The sequence below is a fragment of the Lynx canadensis genome, chromosome C1 (assembly GCF_007474595.2).
Source record: "Lynx canadensis isolate LIC74 chromosome C1, mLynCan4.pri.v2, whole genome shotgun sequence".
In the NCBI taxonomy this organism is placed as follows: domain Eukaryota; kingdom Metazoa; phylum Chordata; class Mammalia; order Carnivora; family Felidae; genus Lynx; species Lynx canadensis.
Window position 1 is genome coordinate 18094284 of NC_044310.1, and position 16212 is coordinate 18110495.

Sequence of the window (16212 nt, forward strand, 5' to 3'; positions counted from 1 at the left end):
CGGTGCGGAGGTTCGGGCAAAAGATGACGGCACCTCGAGCCAGGATCATAGCTGAGTGGGTTTCCCTGCAGTCTGGAAGTGGGGTGAAAGAGAAAGAGAAGTCGGGAGTAACACCAAGGCTCGTGGCCTCAACACAGGAAAGATGTTGCCATCTACGGAGGCGGGGGGACCTTGGGAAGGGCAGGTCGGTTTTCTGGGGTGCGTGAGGAGTGAGGGGGAGAGAAGGGTGGGCATCAGGGGTTCGGTTCCTGGACACGTTAAGTTGGGGATGTCTCCAAGTGGAAATGCCAAGCAGGAAGCTGCCTGTACCAGCGGGAAGACCGGGAGAGGAGCCTGAGCTCGACTTTTGTTAGCACAGAACTCGTATTCAGAGCCGCGGGAACGACATCCACACGGTTCGGGGCGTGATGCGGGCCATGGCAGGGCGGGCAAGGAGAGCGTGAGCGCGCAGGGAGAGCTAACTTTATAAAATATGGCCAGAGGGACACGCGCCTTCCCGCGCTGGGCGGCGAGCCGGCGGAGCCCTGCACGACCCGCAGCCCCGGGCCCGGGCGCTCTCGTCCGCTTCCTGCCTGTCGGCGTGGTTACCGGGCGGCCGGAGCCGAAACTCCTCCGACGGGCGTTTGCATTTTCGGCCAGCTCCCAAAACGAGGCAGGTGTGCGCCGACCGGGGTTGGAAGCCCAGGAGACCGGGGCCACGGGGCGGACTTCATTCACACTACACAGCTCCACCACGTTAGAGCCGATCTTAGTCACCCGTGGACTCGTAAAACCAACACAATCACAACTTTCAGGATGACAGGAGAGGCCGGCAGGCTTCTCTTCCGCGCGCGGGCCGCGCCGCCCGCGTCACTCTGAGGTAACAGCCTTTCTCTTCAATCGCTCCATGGAGCCCCCAGGGCGGGAGGCCTCCTCCACTACGGGTCGAAGGATGGGTCAAGTGGCGCTGCGCGAACAAGGCTGATCCAGTACCACAAAAGGATTCGCAGGGCGGGGCTACCCAACTCTCTCTCTCTCTCTGTCTCCCTCTCTCTCTTTTTCTCTCGTTCTTATTGGCTGCGGTCGCGAGACTCTCCTCCCCGGCCTGGCTACTCGGGAGTCTCGGAGTCCGGCAGCGGCTCGCCCCTTGGGCGCGCATGCGCACGCGTGGCGGGTGCTCCCCGCACTGAGCAGGCGCGGCCTCGTGTCGGCCGAAGGGGCGGGTGGAACGGCGCGCGCTGCGTCCCGGCGCTCGGCTTTCCCTGCCGGTCCCGCCCTCCGTCGCGGCGGCGCGGTGTATCTTGGGATAGGGAGCGATCTCCGAGCGAGGCAGCAAGATGGACGCGGGATTCTTCCGCGTAAGTAGAAGCGCGGGGATCTGGGGTGAGGTGAGGGCCTCATCGGGGAGGCCCGACAGGAGGCCTAAACTCGGGACGGTGTGGCCACCGAGGGGAGGCTTCGAAGATCCTGACGGCCCTCCGTGCCGGCGGACGCTCCCCCCTGCCCTGCGGCGGAGACCGGTGCGCCCCTGCGCAGTCTCCTCCTCCGGGATCGTCCCCCCTACGCGGCAGCGACGGTCGCCGGAAAATGGCGGCGGGAATGGGCCAGAGCCGTACCTCGGCGCTCGCCTGCCTAGTGGGGCCTGCAGGCCGAGCCGCGCGCGCCGCCGGGTCCTGGGGCCTAGTTGGGCCGCGAGGAGGAAGTCCCTGGGGGGAGGCCGGAGGGAAGCCCTGAGGTGACTGGCGGCGGGAGGATTCTGGAGAGTACGGGCTAGGGGTACCGCCCCAGGAGAGCGCGTTAGAGAGAGGAGAGGACAGGAAACGGCGTTCAGCGGCTTCTCTCTCGAGAGCGGCGCCAACCACCCCCTCCCCCGTCGTCCCTCCTGGTCCTAAGTCTTCGCGAAGGCGCGGGGTCAGAGTTCGCGGGAACTCCCGCCCAATTTGATATCCCTTTAGGGAGGGGAACTCAGATAATACGCCGTTGGAACGTTTGAATCTGAGACTCTAAGGGCAGCGGGTGCAACAAAAAGTGTGCACGTGTATGGAGGCAGGGGCACGGGGTAGAGCCCCTCTCCCTCCCGCACGCCGCTCCCCACCCCCCACCCCCGTTTGTTTCTTTCTTTTGAAGTCCGCTGGAGAAAAGGGGCCCCTTACCTACCTAGATTGTCCCAGGGCCACGCTCCCAGCACCTGCGGGCGGGGGAGCTACCTCGTCGAAGTTGGTGCTCAGGGCCCAGACTTTATCCGGCTGGTACTGCAGGGCCTGTTTGCCCCGTATTCCGCTTCTGTAGGAAACGAGTACCTAGGAGAGACCTAGATGGATGGGAAGTGACACTGATAGGACTAGAGTTTGCAAATGCTTTTCAGTGCCGAACCGACCCTATAGAGACCGGTGGTTTTGGTCAGAATCCATACTTTGTGTAACATACGTTGCGCCTCGCTACTCCCTGGGGCGTATAATAACGCAGTTTGCATGTTTTTAAAGGGAAAGTTGAAAGAGGGGAAGACCAGGACTTGAGAGAGCATAACTCTGGACACTCTGAAGCCGACGTTGAGATTCTTGAATTGGCTTTAAATGTGCCGATGAGTTTTTCATCAAAAGTTGCAGTATTATTCCCAGCCAGTTATTTGACTTCTTAAGTTGTGCGAAGGATAACTGTAGTTATTTCCATAATGATAGTTTGAATTGAGAGTACTTACCACATTTTCATGCTGTTAATGAACTCTGTTTTCTAATTTTCATAAAAGTATTTTGTAGTAAGTACTCAATATTTCCTGTGATCCAATGTAATATTTTGACACAAAAGCCTATTTTGATTTTTTTTTCTTGTTGTTATGAACTTTAGTGGAAAGGAGTTCCAACAGAAAAAGAACAAGGTGGTTCATAAATAAAAAAAAATTTTTTTTTAACGTTTGTCCATTTTTTGAGAGAGAGCCTGAGTGGGGGAGGGGCAAAGAGAGAGGGAGACACAATCCAAAGCAGCCTCCAGGCTCGGAACTGACAGCACAGCCCCCCGCCCCCCAATGTGAGGCTTGAACTCATGGACCGTCACTACCTGAGCCAAAGTCGGACGCTTAACCACCCAGGCACCCTGGTGGTTGATAAATTTTAAAACAAAGTTTGCTTTTGGTGTTACTAAAAACCTGGACGAAAGGAGGGGGAGTTATATACTACCTATAATTTCTTCAAGGAGTTGACTGGATTTAAACTGAGTTGCAAGAATTTAGGGCAATTACTTTTTAGTACACTGCCAACAAGATAGTAAACTGAATTTTTCATTTAAGATCAAAATGATGGCTTTCATTTGTTGAACTTCTGGCACATGCCAGTTACTTTACATATATTATTTTGAGTTATACGGCCCTGCAAAGTAGATTTTAGCAAGTAAGAAAGCATTGTAAAAGAGGTTAAGTAATGGGCTTTGAGTCATGTGGCTTAAGTAGTGGCAGAATTGGGATTCTAATCCAGGTTCTTTACCTTCCTAAACAAAATTTTCCCGATCACTTTCCAAGGGACAGTGGCCAACTCTGTGAACCAATCAGTAGATTTCACATCACATAGCCAGTTATTTTTTTATTTGGTCCACTTGGAATGAGAAAATGCAGATTAACTAGTGATCACTTGATAATCTCATGTAGTATTTGTAAGCTCTCATTTTTCCAAATTTATTGCTGAAATTAAGTTAATTATTAGGGTAGACCTGTAACAGATTCCATGTTCTCAAAGTTATGAAAACCAACATACAGTCCCAGGGTGTTTTCTTTTTCCTTTTCCACTTGTTCATAGGCATGACCATAATTTGCAAGCATGCTACTGGTTTTCAGAAGAGGATGAAATTTAATGGTGTTGTTTGGAAGTATATTAAGTATAGTAAATATTTCAGTGTGTTCTTATTTACACAAAAAAGCCTTAAATGTCTTTTAACATAGAAAAAGGTGTAAAAAGATACACATCAAACTTAACTTGGTTATGGGGGAGGTGCTAGCTTTATGCAATATTGCCATATTGACCTGTTACAACAAGTTTATGTTTTGTAATTTTTAAATACAGTCAAATTTTTAAAATGTCAGCTTCATTGGGAAAAAAGTATGCATTCTGCACCTATGAATATTAGCTGTGGTGTGAATATTAGCTGTGGTCTTTACCCTATTTCTACTGTAAAGGTCATGGCCATGATTAACTGACAAAAATCAGGAATTTAACTTTGAACTCTTAATTAAAATGTGTTTCTCTTCCCACAGGGAACAAGTGCAGAACAGGATAATCGGTTCAGCAACAAACAGAAGAAGTTACTGAAGCAGCTGAAATTTGCAGAATGCCTAGAAAAAAAGGTATTCTTCTAGATAAAACTGTTTTTGCACCTTTATAGCACAGTTGGTTCATTCTGGGACTGTTAAACATTTTCCACCTTTTAGCAACAACAACACAGAATAGCACAGCCACATAAGAATGAGCCATATTCACACCAAAAAAATTTCATAGGTTAAAAGGAATTTTGTTGGGCAAAACTCTTCAGTGAGCTTTCTTTTAGGATTGTGAACCCTGTACTCAGTCATTTCTTGTATGCTTTATCAGGTGGATATGAGCAAAGTAAATTTGGAGGTTATAAAGCCTTGGATAACAAAACGAGTAACGGAAATCCTTGGGTTTGAAGATGATGTTGTGATTGAGTTTATATTCAACCAGCTGGAAGTGAAGGTAATAATACACAAATGGCTCTTATTTCTGAATATGTGACATAATTTTGTGAATCTATGGAAACTGAATTTTTCTATGGAGTGCAAATATAGGAGGGTTGTTTTACAATGTTTGTTGTGAAAAGAATTCACTTTGTAAACAACTATTAAGGCTGGAAGTTTAGTGAAGGTACATAGTTTTGAAAGCTACACAGGTGAAAAATCAAACTTATTGTTTGTAATTTTGCTGTTACATGTTAAGTTACTTTGACAGCAATTTTCTAATGATAATGTGATTTATGATTTAAAAGGCCTGAACCAAAATGGAAGTTATTCCTTGCGTCTGAAGTATAGCACCATCACCTTATTAGGTCACAGCAGAGTGAGTGTCCCAATGTCGCTCTGACCCAACTCCCTTGATGATGCAGTGTGTGTTTGGAGGTGAGTTGTGTAAAGTGGCCGAACATCAACAACAACAACAACAAAAACACAAACAGGAAAGAGCAATTGGGTAAATCTATACACTGCTCTTTAAAAATACTATTATGAGATGGACGTTTATGTGAAGCATGAGGGGCAATTCTGATTTGATTGGATATTGTTTTTAAAATAATCAAGTAACTGAAGTCTTTAGTTGTAGCTGCATGTCAGCTAGTCATCGATTAACATTTTAGGCACAGGCTTTTTGTTTACATTATGCTTAAACTTCAGACTGAAATAAATTGGCAGCATTATTAGAACCAGTTAATATAATCATTCCTTTCTTCATACGTGAGATAATATGAGATGATGATAGAACTGATGTTTAAAAACGATTTTATCATAAGATAGTTTGTTATTTTGCCGCAACAACCCAAAGGATAGTAAGATATACCATATGACCTTTTGGCAAATATACCAATGTGAATTTACCTTTACGTTAATCCTTTTCCCAAAGAGTTCGCCCTTGTGTTTTGACAGAACAGTTGGCATTTCAACTGATAAGGTATTTCTATTTTAAAAATAATTTGGTAATTACATTTTGTTGTGAATATTTTTAAAGATTAATTTTAAGAAAGCACTGCTTTTAAAATGTATACATTTTACTTAGAAAACCAGGAACATGGGAAAACTTTTTAAAATGATGATTAAAGATAGATTTTATTGGAGAAATGCTTTACTGATTTGTATTTTAGTGCATTTTTAAAACCTAAGTATCTGGTAGTATTCCCCTTGTAGTGAGCATGAGATTAAAGTTTAGAACTTTTTTAAACAATCTTTTCTTTTTTTGTGGTTGTGTACTCATTATTGCTTGTTCGTCTTTTGCAATTTAGATAAATGATATAACATTAAACTCAAGGTGGTTGAGTTGCAGTAGGGAGTCGGAAGCAAGCCAAGGGAACATCTTTCTCTACAGGGGACTTGGCGATTCCAAACCCCCAAGGTTCCAAGAAGAAACTGAAGACACCTGGAATCTGTACTTGCTTTGTGCTATTGAGCTGTGCTTGTTATATGGACCTTGTTGCTTGACCAACAGATTTAGCATTTAAAAACCCAGTTATTTTTGAGAAAACTTGACCTCTTAGCCCTTTGTGGACAGTTGAGAATTCGAGGCATTGTTATAGTAGATTTTCCTTATGTAGAAGTCAGGCTTTCAGCTTAGTCTTCAAAAGTTACAGAGTGCATGCATAACTTGTTAGTTTTCATAACTGGACGGTAGATACTTTATAGAAATCTATCTTATAGTGGTAGAGAAGTGAATAGTTTATGTACTTTTCCAGTTTCTCATTGGGGGAAAATTTCCAGGCAAGCAAACACTTTCCTTGTTAGTAAATGCAGGAATTTGTGGATGTTCATGATGGTTTTTAAAGTTAATAAATGTAAGGCCCACTAACAGCCACATAGTCTAAAAATACTTACGAAATCCACAAAGGATTAACAGGCTGCTCTGATGCTTTTGGTAGAGTGAGAGAGAATTTGGTAATCTGTGCTAGAGATTATATTGCTGAGAAGCTATTAGAGAAAACTATTTTTTAAGTAGTAAAGAATATATATATGTATTTAAGCCCCTATGGTAGACTTAAAAAATACTAATTTATATGAGTTTTAGGTTGGTTGGTTGGCCTGTTTTGAAGTAACCTGTTTCTCTTCCTGTCATGTCTTTTTGCAGAATCCAGACTCCAAAATGATGCAAATCAACCTGACTGGGTTTTTGAATGGAAAAAATGCTAGAGAATTTATGGGAGAACTGTGGCCCCTGCTCTTAAGTGCACAAGAAAACATCGCTGGAATCCCTTCTGCTTTTCTAGAACTGAAGAAAGAAGAAATAAAACAAAGACAAGTAATAGCCTTTCTGTTTTGTAATGTTGATTTGAGGGCATGGTATCCAGACTGCTAACACACTTTAAATCTTATGTGACCTGGCTAGGATTAGCATGTTGTTTTGCTTTGCTGTAATATATTTGGACATTCAGTTTTAGTTCTCCACTCCTTCTCCCCAACCCTAATCCAAACACTGAAGTTGAAGTTTAAGATGTCATTTTCCCAGAGTCAGATGTGTGTGTGTGTGTGTGTGTGTGTGTGTGTACATTTTTTTTAATGTGAGTACTTCTAGCTTAAGAAAATTGAACTTTAGTAACAGTGTAAAAGTGTAAGCATGGCTTCTTCGTATGGGCAGTGTATGTTAAATCACAAAAGAATAAGTTGAACATGAAAATTATTTTTTTAAGTAAACTTGAAAATAACTATTCTCTTTCATTCAGCTGGTAGGGATTAATTTTCAGCGAGAATAGTCTTGTTGAAAAGCAGGAGGCTGATGAAATGATTTATACGGCATTGGTGTTTATCAGAGGTGCAAAGTCTTCCTCAATTTGTTTAGTGATCTCAGATGTTCAGCTATGTTTCTTTGAAAACTTGATCTTTGCAGATTGAACAAGAAAAGTTGGCATCTATGAAAAAGCAAGATGAAGACAAGGATAAGAGGGATAAGGAAGAAAAAGAAAGCAGCAGAGAAAAAAGGGAGAGGTCTCGGAGCCCAAGAAGGTATAATGTAACGGATGCATATGTTTTACAAATACTTCAGATAGTATTCTGTGTGTAGAAAGTTACACAGTTAAAAAGGAAGCTACCAGCACTATTCAGAATTTCTTCCATCATGTAGTTTTCATAATGAACTAAGGCTGGTCTCTGGCCCAAAATATTAAAGTTTTGTTTGAGGCAGATCATTGGACTATAATAATTGTCTCTTAAATCTTGGTGAATTGTACAACTCTCAATTTCTAAATCAGAATCTAGACTTGCTTTCCATATTGCTTTTCTTTAAATATAGCATTTAATTATTTTAATCTTCTCCAGTTCTTTTTCTTTCCTTTTAATTAGAAATCTGTACCCATTAGCCATTCACGTTATACTTCTCTAATGCCCTGTTCTGCTTTTCTTAGATGGTTGTATTGAACCCAAAACAGATCATTTATTTGTTTTCTTCTTCCTTCCAATGAGACTATGGTTAGGTTTCCATTTTTAAACCCATGACTCAGCTTCTACTGTATTTGTGGTGAAAGGTGAGAATTCTACTAGGGTTTTCATTTTTAGAGTTCTGCTAATTTTTTCACAAATCTTCTGGAATTAAAGGGCAGAGGTAATTTCTTTATCCATTTTAATTTGTGTATTTGGTATTAAAACCTCCTTACTAGGGAAGCAGTATTATTTCTAGTGTTAAGCACATCACAGTGGTAACTAGGCTATTGATGAACCAGGTCTGCTGTTTTACTTTTACGTTAGGGAAACTATTATTGAAAAGGAAAGGGGACTTCTCCTTTTCCTAAAAGGCTATGCAAATACGACATGTTTCTTTTTTCTTCCAAAGAGCACATTAATTGCACTAGTCATTTTTCTGGAATACCTAGATTACCTGACAAACTCTATGGTGGGATCTGTCTGCACCCCAACTCTTGTTTTGTTGGGTTTTTTTTGGATTTGTTGTTAGGGAATATCTCTTTACTTTTAAGCATTCTCTTCCTCTGAAAAGTTGGTCTTTGGTCTCTTCATCTCTGGGAATGATTAAGAATCTAAATCTAGAGTTCCAGGTCAAAGCTTTCCTCTTATAACTGGTATACCAGACAGTGTTGTTACCTTTTGTTTGCTTACCTTTCTGGTTTTCTTTTGGCCCTTCCCATATTAAGTAAATATGACAGGATATCTTCTTTTCATAAGGAATCTCTCACCTATAAAGAACAGTGGTATAATTAAAAAGATTAATTTCTCACTTTGCCCTTGACCCTCTCCCCCAACCAACATTATTCAAAAACCTGAAAAAAATTGCTTTTATCCTAGACACAAACCTGAAAAAAATTGCTTTTATCCTAGACGCAAATCCAGATCTCCTTCCCCTAGAAGACGATCTTCCCCTGTCAGGAGAGAGAGAAAGCGCAGTCATTCTCGGTCTCCCCGCCACAGAACCAAGAGCCGGAGTCCTTCCCCTGCTCCAGAAAAGAAGGAAAAAACTCCAGAGCTCCCAGAACCATCAGTGAAAGTAAAAGAACCTTCAGTACAAGAGGCCACTTCTACTAGGCAAGTAGATAAAAATTTATTTATAAATAAGAATTTTAGGCTGTTGCTAACTGCCAGTATAATTCTGAGTTACAAACATAAAATTACTTGGTTATTTCCCTTTTGTATTTTTTAAATCATAAGATCAGCTTGTTGACAGATTCAGATTCTGTAGGAGAGTGTAAATAAAATGCCCCAAGGGCACCTGGGTGGCTCAGTTGGCTAAGCGTCTGACTTCAGCTCAGGTCATGATCTCACAGTTTGAGGGTTTGTGAGTTCGAGCCCCGTGTGGGGCTCTGTGCTGTCATCGCCGAGCCTGCTTTTGTTCCTGTCTCTGCCCCTCCCCAGTTCATGCTCTCAGCTCTCTGTCTCGAAGATAAAAACACCAAAAAAATTTTAAAAAGTGAAATGCCCCAAAGGTGACCACTGCTATTGGTTGGTTGTATTGTTTCAGATATCTTATATCCTGTAACTTGCTTTTTTCGCCAGTATTGTGGACAACTTTGTACTCTTAAGAATGTATGTGGTTAGAATTGTTAGTTGCATTTTGGCTTTCACTGATGTGTATATATCTTTTGGAGCTGGGGAGAAGTCCTCATGGATTTTGGCACCATCTTAAAAAGAGAAATAACCATATTGCATCAACATTTTGTTTCTACAGTGACATCCTGAAAGTTCCCAAACCTGAACCTGTACCAGAGCCTAAAGAACCTTCTCCAGAGAAGAATTCCAAAAAAGAAAAGGAGAAGGAGAAGACCCGACCAAGATCTCGGTCACGTTCCAAATCAAGATCCCGGACACGGTCTCGCTCTCCTTCTCATACTCGACCTAGACGGCGTCATAGATCCCGATCAAGGTGAGTTAGGGCTGTAGGAGTGACATAGATCTTAGGTTTTATGTGCTCCTCTGCTGAGTGGAATTAGGTAGATAATTTCAGAGCAGTAGAGAGCATTTAATTAGTACAAATGTTATTCTTTGGACCTACAGAGAGAATTTGAGGTCACTTTTGTGTGCTGTAGAAATTTGTGTGCACACTCTTTGCCATAAAAATCTCTACATAAATGGAAAATCGAATCCTTTGAAGTCGGTTTTTAAAATGTAGGTGTTGAGAAAGCCGTCTCAGGGACTTCGTTCCTTGTTCTTGTTTATTCAGGCCCTAATTCTGTTTGTCATGGCAGATCATACTCCCCGAGAAGGCGGCCAAGCCCGAGAAGGCGGCCATCTCCTCGAAGAAGAACTCCACCAAGACGAATGCCACCTCCACCCAGGCATAGAAGAAGTAGATCTCCAGTGAGACGGTGAGGGTTTTCTTTTTTCTTATACTTTTTCCTTTATTTTCTTTTCCTCCTCCTCCTTCTTTTTTTTTTTTTTTTTTTTTTTATTTGGAAGTGTCAGTATATGAAAATGCAGCACGTGTTAGCTTTAGGCTCATGTTTGTATTTGTGTTCCCCTGAAGAAAGCTCAGGAGTGTTACGAGGTGATGCCTAAAGAGCCTCTCATTTGAGGTTTAATTATGTCGCAAAAACCACGCTAGTGCAGTGTTGGGGGTGGGAAACAAGAAATTCACATTTTACTGATACTTGACGTTAACTTTTACCCTTTGAGACCCCACCCAGATCTCCTAGCAATGAGGGAATCTGCGGCCCTCCCACTTTCCTTGGATTTAAATTATCACTGGCTTCTAAAAAGCAGATAACTACAGAGCCAGTAAGCTACTTTCACCAATATTAGAATAACCTATTTGCATTACATTTTTGTTTGAAGTGTTTTTTTCCCATTACAGAAATGAGTGCTTATAAAATTTCAAACAAATAAGTTGGAAATTACCCATAATCCTATTCCATGGATATAGCCATTTTTAGCAGTTTGGCATCTAGTCATTTTTGAAGAGATCAGTCAGAAAACTAACCCTGTCAGTACCAATGTTCTTTTTTAAAGAGTCGTTTTAAAATTGGCATAAGGCAGAACATTTGGGTCTATCCCTTTTAACAAAAAGATTGTTGCTAAATCTGCCCAAAGTAGAGGTTTGGTGCACCGATAGAGTTTTCTGCCTTCTTGACCTCCTTGGAAAGAGCTATGATGATTGCGTTTCAGATTATAGTTAGCACAGAAGTTTTTTGTGTTTGAGTCTTTAAGTTATTTGCGGGAAAATGAATCCACTTGGAGAAAAGGGGGAAATAATAAGGTCCATAGTTGTTTGTTTCTGTAGTCGGGTTTTTCGGAGTCCCATATTGTTTTAAAAGAAAATATTTGGGGGGAGGAGGTGGTTGTTGTGAACTCTTTATGACTACTGCTAAAAATGATAGACTTGATGTTACTGCTGATAAATGAGATTGATGATGTAAATGGTCAGTTGATTAGGCATCCCACTTTTCTAAAATTGGTTATATTCTTTTCTAGGAGAAAATTAATGCCGGTGCTCTCTAGTACGAGATTAGCGGAAACAGCTATTTCTTATATTGGAGTTTTGCAAACAGCGTGTTTTAATTGTGCTTACTGAGCCATTTAGCAGTCAAAATATTTTGCAGATTGTGTAAGATTCCCTTTCAGCCAGCTTTTATCTCACACTTAAGGTAGGGTTTCTTTTTTTCAGGTTCTCAGGAATTCTTCTGCCAAAGGTGAATTCTGCAGGTACACATAATTGCAACAGAACTTACCACAGTTTTTGCCGCAGAATTCGAGAGGCCCCTGCTTCTAAGTTTATGTAGCTAAATGAATTCCTAACTGCTGCACATCTTTTTTTAAAAACGCAGCCTAAAGGTTGTTTGACTTTGTGCTCTTAAACGGAAAATACTTCGCCACCCAAATTTTGTATGCAAACTCCAAACAATGATACCATTCCTAAGGAAGAAAGAGACTGGCTAGTTACTGTATTATAGCTTTCAACATGACATATTTTATAACTGGACAGACAACTCAAACAGAAGCATTCATCAGAATAAGTTATTCATATTTAGTCTCAGAACTAGCTGTTTCCTGTCCTAGGTCATGGTTTTGTTTCCCATTTTTTTTTTAAACTTAATTATGTGCTTAGCTACATAAACTCAAAAGTTGGATAAAAATAGCTGTTTTTGTGTAAACTGTACATACCTGTAAGGTCGTTTTTGACAAGTATGCGGTTAACGAACGTGAATCCTTTATTCCACAGAAGAAGGCGTTCATCAGCGTCCTTGTCTGGAAGTAGTTCGTCATCTTCTTCGTCTCGTTCCCGGTCACCGCCAAAGAAGCCTCCTAAGAGGACATCCAGCCCCCCTCGGAAAACTCGTAGGTTATCTCCTTCAGCAAGTCCTCCGAGGCGAAGGCATAGGCCATCACCTCCAGCAACTCCACCGCCAAAAACTCGTCATTCCCCAACACCCCAACAGTCAAACCGTACAAGAAAAAGTCGTGTTTCTGTCTCTCCAGGGAGAACTTCAGGTAAAGGTAAAAATCAAACACACAAAAACAGTGTATGTTCGTTCTTTCTCTGTTTGGCTACAAAGTGCCTAGTCAGTTGTCGCTCCTGCCCCTTCCCCCTTCACGGTAAGAAGGAGCTGGGTAATATTTGTGGGTGATATTCTTTGTAAATTTGCTTTTCACCTTTTCTTTCCTCTTTGAGTTCTTGGGGTTTGTTGAGTTCTTGGGGTTTGTTGAAGCAGAGTTTACGTGTAAACTTGTTTTTAGCAGTTGCCCTCTGGCATTGAGTAAGTGGAGAAATACATTACCAGCCGCAATATTTGCATGTGATATTCTTTGTAAATTTGCTTTTCACCCTTTCCTCTTTAAGTTCTTGGGGTTTGTTGAAACAGAGTTTATGTGTAAACTTGTTTTTAGCAGTTGCCTTTGGCATTGGGTAGGTGGAGAAATACATTCATTAGCAGCCGTGGGCTGAGTTGGGGGAGCTTATCAAAGTCCCTGTTGTCATGATAAGGGATCATTTTATTACTATGAGACCAGTTAATTTTTTTCCCCTGAAGATTTTTTTGTTTGATATCTTATTTGAGGACTCCATATTCTGTTTGAGTTCTTTCTTGGCCACATTGTGCTCGCTAGGGAAGAACATGGTGTCCCCTTAAAAGCCTATTTGTTTTTTAATTTAGGCTCCAGGCAGGGTTCTTCTGAGTGTTGTCCTTGCTTTATTCTGCAGATTGATTTCTGAGGAATTTATGATCTGTGATCTGGCCAGGCAAGTAGAATGCCGTATTAGTCTGAGTGAAGGTTGTGGTGTATTGGGGTTTGTTCCTTTGGGTTAAATACACATGGAGAAAGGCGGTAGGATCTCTCTGAATTGGGCCTCTGGTGCTGAGGGCTGAGATGATAGCCTGAAGGGTGAGTAGTGGGGCAGGGGAAATCCTAAAAGCTGCTGTAGTAATTGATTTTTAAGAAGCAGCCTGTAGGTTAATATATACTGGGCTTGCTCTGATCACATCTAAATTTTCAGGTTAGAACAAAGAAAATGGGGATGGGCAAAATTTTGACATTGAGGTATAGACAAGCTAGCAGAGTGACAGGGGGACTGGCAGGTAATGCTGTCACCTATAACAAGTAATGTGTAGATTATTTTCTGAATCTTAATTGGGTAATTAATTATTCTATGGTCATTTTTGTTGCTTTGGCTCTTTAGACCTAGACGGACACCTGGATAAGAACAAAAAAACATTTGAGTCTTCCAGGTTTAGACCTAATTTAAGTATGGGAGGGGGCCTTAGGATCACTTATTTTCATAACCTCGTGTCCCGTATTACCTTCAGTTCATACCTTTTTGACAAGTATGACAAATAGGAAAATTTCAGTGGTTTCTAGCAACTGTGTCCAGTATGTTAAGTATTTGTACTTCTGCATATTTTTTTGTCCTTCCTTTGGAGCCAGAAAGCTCTCTAGTGAAAAAGTATTATAAAGTTCACACCTGTTCCTTTGCAAAAAACATAGCAAGGTATGATATAGCCAAAGAGTAATAAAAGTATCTGAACGGGAGGATTGAGTCTTTGTTAAAGTAGGTAAGAGTTCACTTTTTGCAGAGGGCATAGGCACTAACCTCTTGTGTCCTGATACATTGTCAAGGGAGTGGGCCAGTACTTTAAAAAAAAAAAAAAATTCATGGTAGATACGCATGTTGGAGAGAAATAAAATAAGTCCTGGTGAAGATGAAGAGCTAGTTATGTTCCTTTGGATTCTGGGGCAGGTCTTCCATGTGCAAACAAAACACAACCAAAGAAAGGCACTGTGGGCAGTAGAGTCAGAGACTGCCTCGTGTCCTTAAGCTGAATTTGGCTCTGACTACTTGGAGGTAACTTTTTATGGTAAAATGATCCCAGTCCCCTGTGATGAAATTTCAGAGGTAGAACAGATTTTTGAGATTGTCATCAAGAAACAGGTTCTCAGGTTAAGTGATTTGGTCAGAGTCAACCAGCCAGGTCTAAAATTTGGGTTCTCATTTCCCAGTTGAAAAATGTATACTTTGCCCAGCTTTCCTACCTCAAAAAGCTTGTTTTGATGTCTGGAGTGGGGAGATGGAGGGCAAGGTGCAACTTTAACTTTAGATTCTGTACCTGGTAGGATGATTTCAGAAATTCCTTTCTTGCAACACTCCACTGCTTATAAGATCAGTGACACCATTGAAATATAATAGATTTTACTGTAGTAGTTACCAATCGGGACTTTTAATATTGAGCAAATGGAGTGGGAGGGAGGCAGGCAAAGTATTTTCGGGAATTTAAAGGTGAATAATTTGTGGAGTACATTGTACATTCTCATCCGAAAGGGTCTTCAGGAAGCATTTTGTAATCAGTGGCATGTTAGTTAAACTGGCATTATCTTAGTACATAAAGCAGTGTGTTGAAATCAGATATTTAATGAAATATGTTTACAGAGGATCTATATCTATTGTGACTTTAGGATGAGATCCATTTAGCCATATAAACTGTATTCTGCAGACAAAATTATTTTACCAGTTCTAGTAACAGTAACTTTACAAGTGATCTTTTGGACAAGTCTGGGAGATTAATAATTAATAGGACTATTGAAGTAAACTTAAAAGTTCTGGTTTTACAGTTGACTTAGAAGATTTCTGACTTTATGCTAGAATGATTTTGCCCCTTGAATACTAAAAATAAAACATTAACATAATAAACTATCAGATCTTCTTTAGATCAACAAACTCTGATGAAACATTAACTATGTTAATAATGCAATGATTCAGTCATATTAAGCCAGAGTAGGCATATATAATAGATACTTATTTTAATGGTATGAATATATTGATAATAGACTTTAAACCATTAGCTAAAGAGATTGGATCAAGGTAAAACTCCAAATGTGTATTTCTGTGGGGGAAAAATGTGTATGTTCTAGTTCAGTGGTGTTTATTCAGTTGGCATTTGCCAACTATCTTGCAGATATAACCACATTTTTAGTGTATCATAGGGGAAAATGCATTCTGACATTTAGACAGCTTCTAAACACATTTTAGAACCCAGTTCTTTTAGGAAGTAACTTAGACATGGGGGGGGTATAAGTAACTGGATGCCTCTAATAATTTTTCAAGAATTGAAGATTAACTGACACTTTGAAGTGGAGAATACAGACCAGAAAAATAGCCTCAAGTCCTTAAAAGTTTTATTTAAAAGCACGTGTATTTTATTCTTTGAATTTGTTAAAATACACGTTTTGAGTACACTTTTGCTGCTGTGGTTTTTAAAGTATTTTTTAATAGTTTTTTTATGTTTATTTTTGCAAGAGAGCGCGCACACACACATGCACACACGCGCGAGCGGGGGAAGGGCAGAGATAGTGAGAGACACAGAATTTGGAGCAGGCTCCAGGTTCCAAGCTGTCATCACAAAGCCCAACATGGGGCTCGAACTTGTGAACTGCAGGATCATGACCTGAGCCAAAGTCGGGACACTTAACCAACTGAGCCACCCAGGCACCCCCTTTTTAAATATTGTTTTAAGTTTATTTATTTAGATGGAGAGCGAGTGAGCAGGGAGGGGCAGAGAGAGAAGGAGCGAGAGAATCTCAAGCAGGCTCCACATTGCCAGCACAGAGCCTGA

At 41.3% G+C, this 16212-nt stretch overlaps 1 protein-coding gene across 6 annotated transcripts in view; it reads left to right on the forward strand.

Annotated features, from left to right (window-relative positions):
* Positions 1-1229: 1229 nt before the first annotated feature.
* SRRM1 (serine and arginine repetitive matrix 1) overlaps positions 1230-16212 on the forward strand; it is a 32160-nt gene continuing 17177 nt past the window's right edge. For 3 of the 6 annotated variants that reach the window (XM_030324534.1, XM_030324535.1, XM_030324537.1), the window contains exons 1-9: positions 1231-1337; positions 4220-4309; positions 4554-4676; positions 6804-6974; positions 7560-7675; positions 8999-9202; positions 9843-10037; positions 10360-10479; positions 12330-12604. In XM_030324534.1, the coding sequence (XP_030180394.1) occupies positions 1317-1337; positions 4220-4309; positions 4554-4676; positions 6804-6974; positions 7560-7675; positions 8999-9202; positions 9843-10037; positions 10360-10479; positions 12330-12604 (1315 nt within the window). In that variant the 5' untranslated portion in view covers positions 1231-1316. Of the gene's footprint in view, positions 1338-4219; positions 4310-4553; positions 4677-4965; positions 6975-7559; positions 7676-8998; positions 9203-9842; positions 10038-10359; positions 10480-12329; positions 12605-16212 lie in introns of those variants that run through there. The other 3 variants (XM_030324536.2, XM_032594218.1, XM_030324538.1) reach the window with 3 other exon arrangements.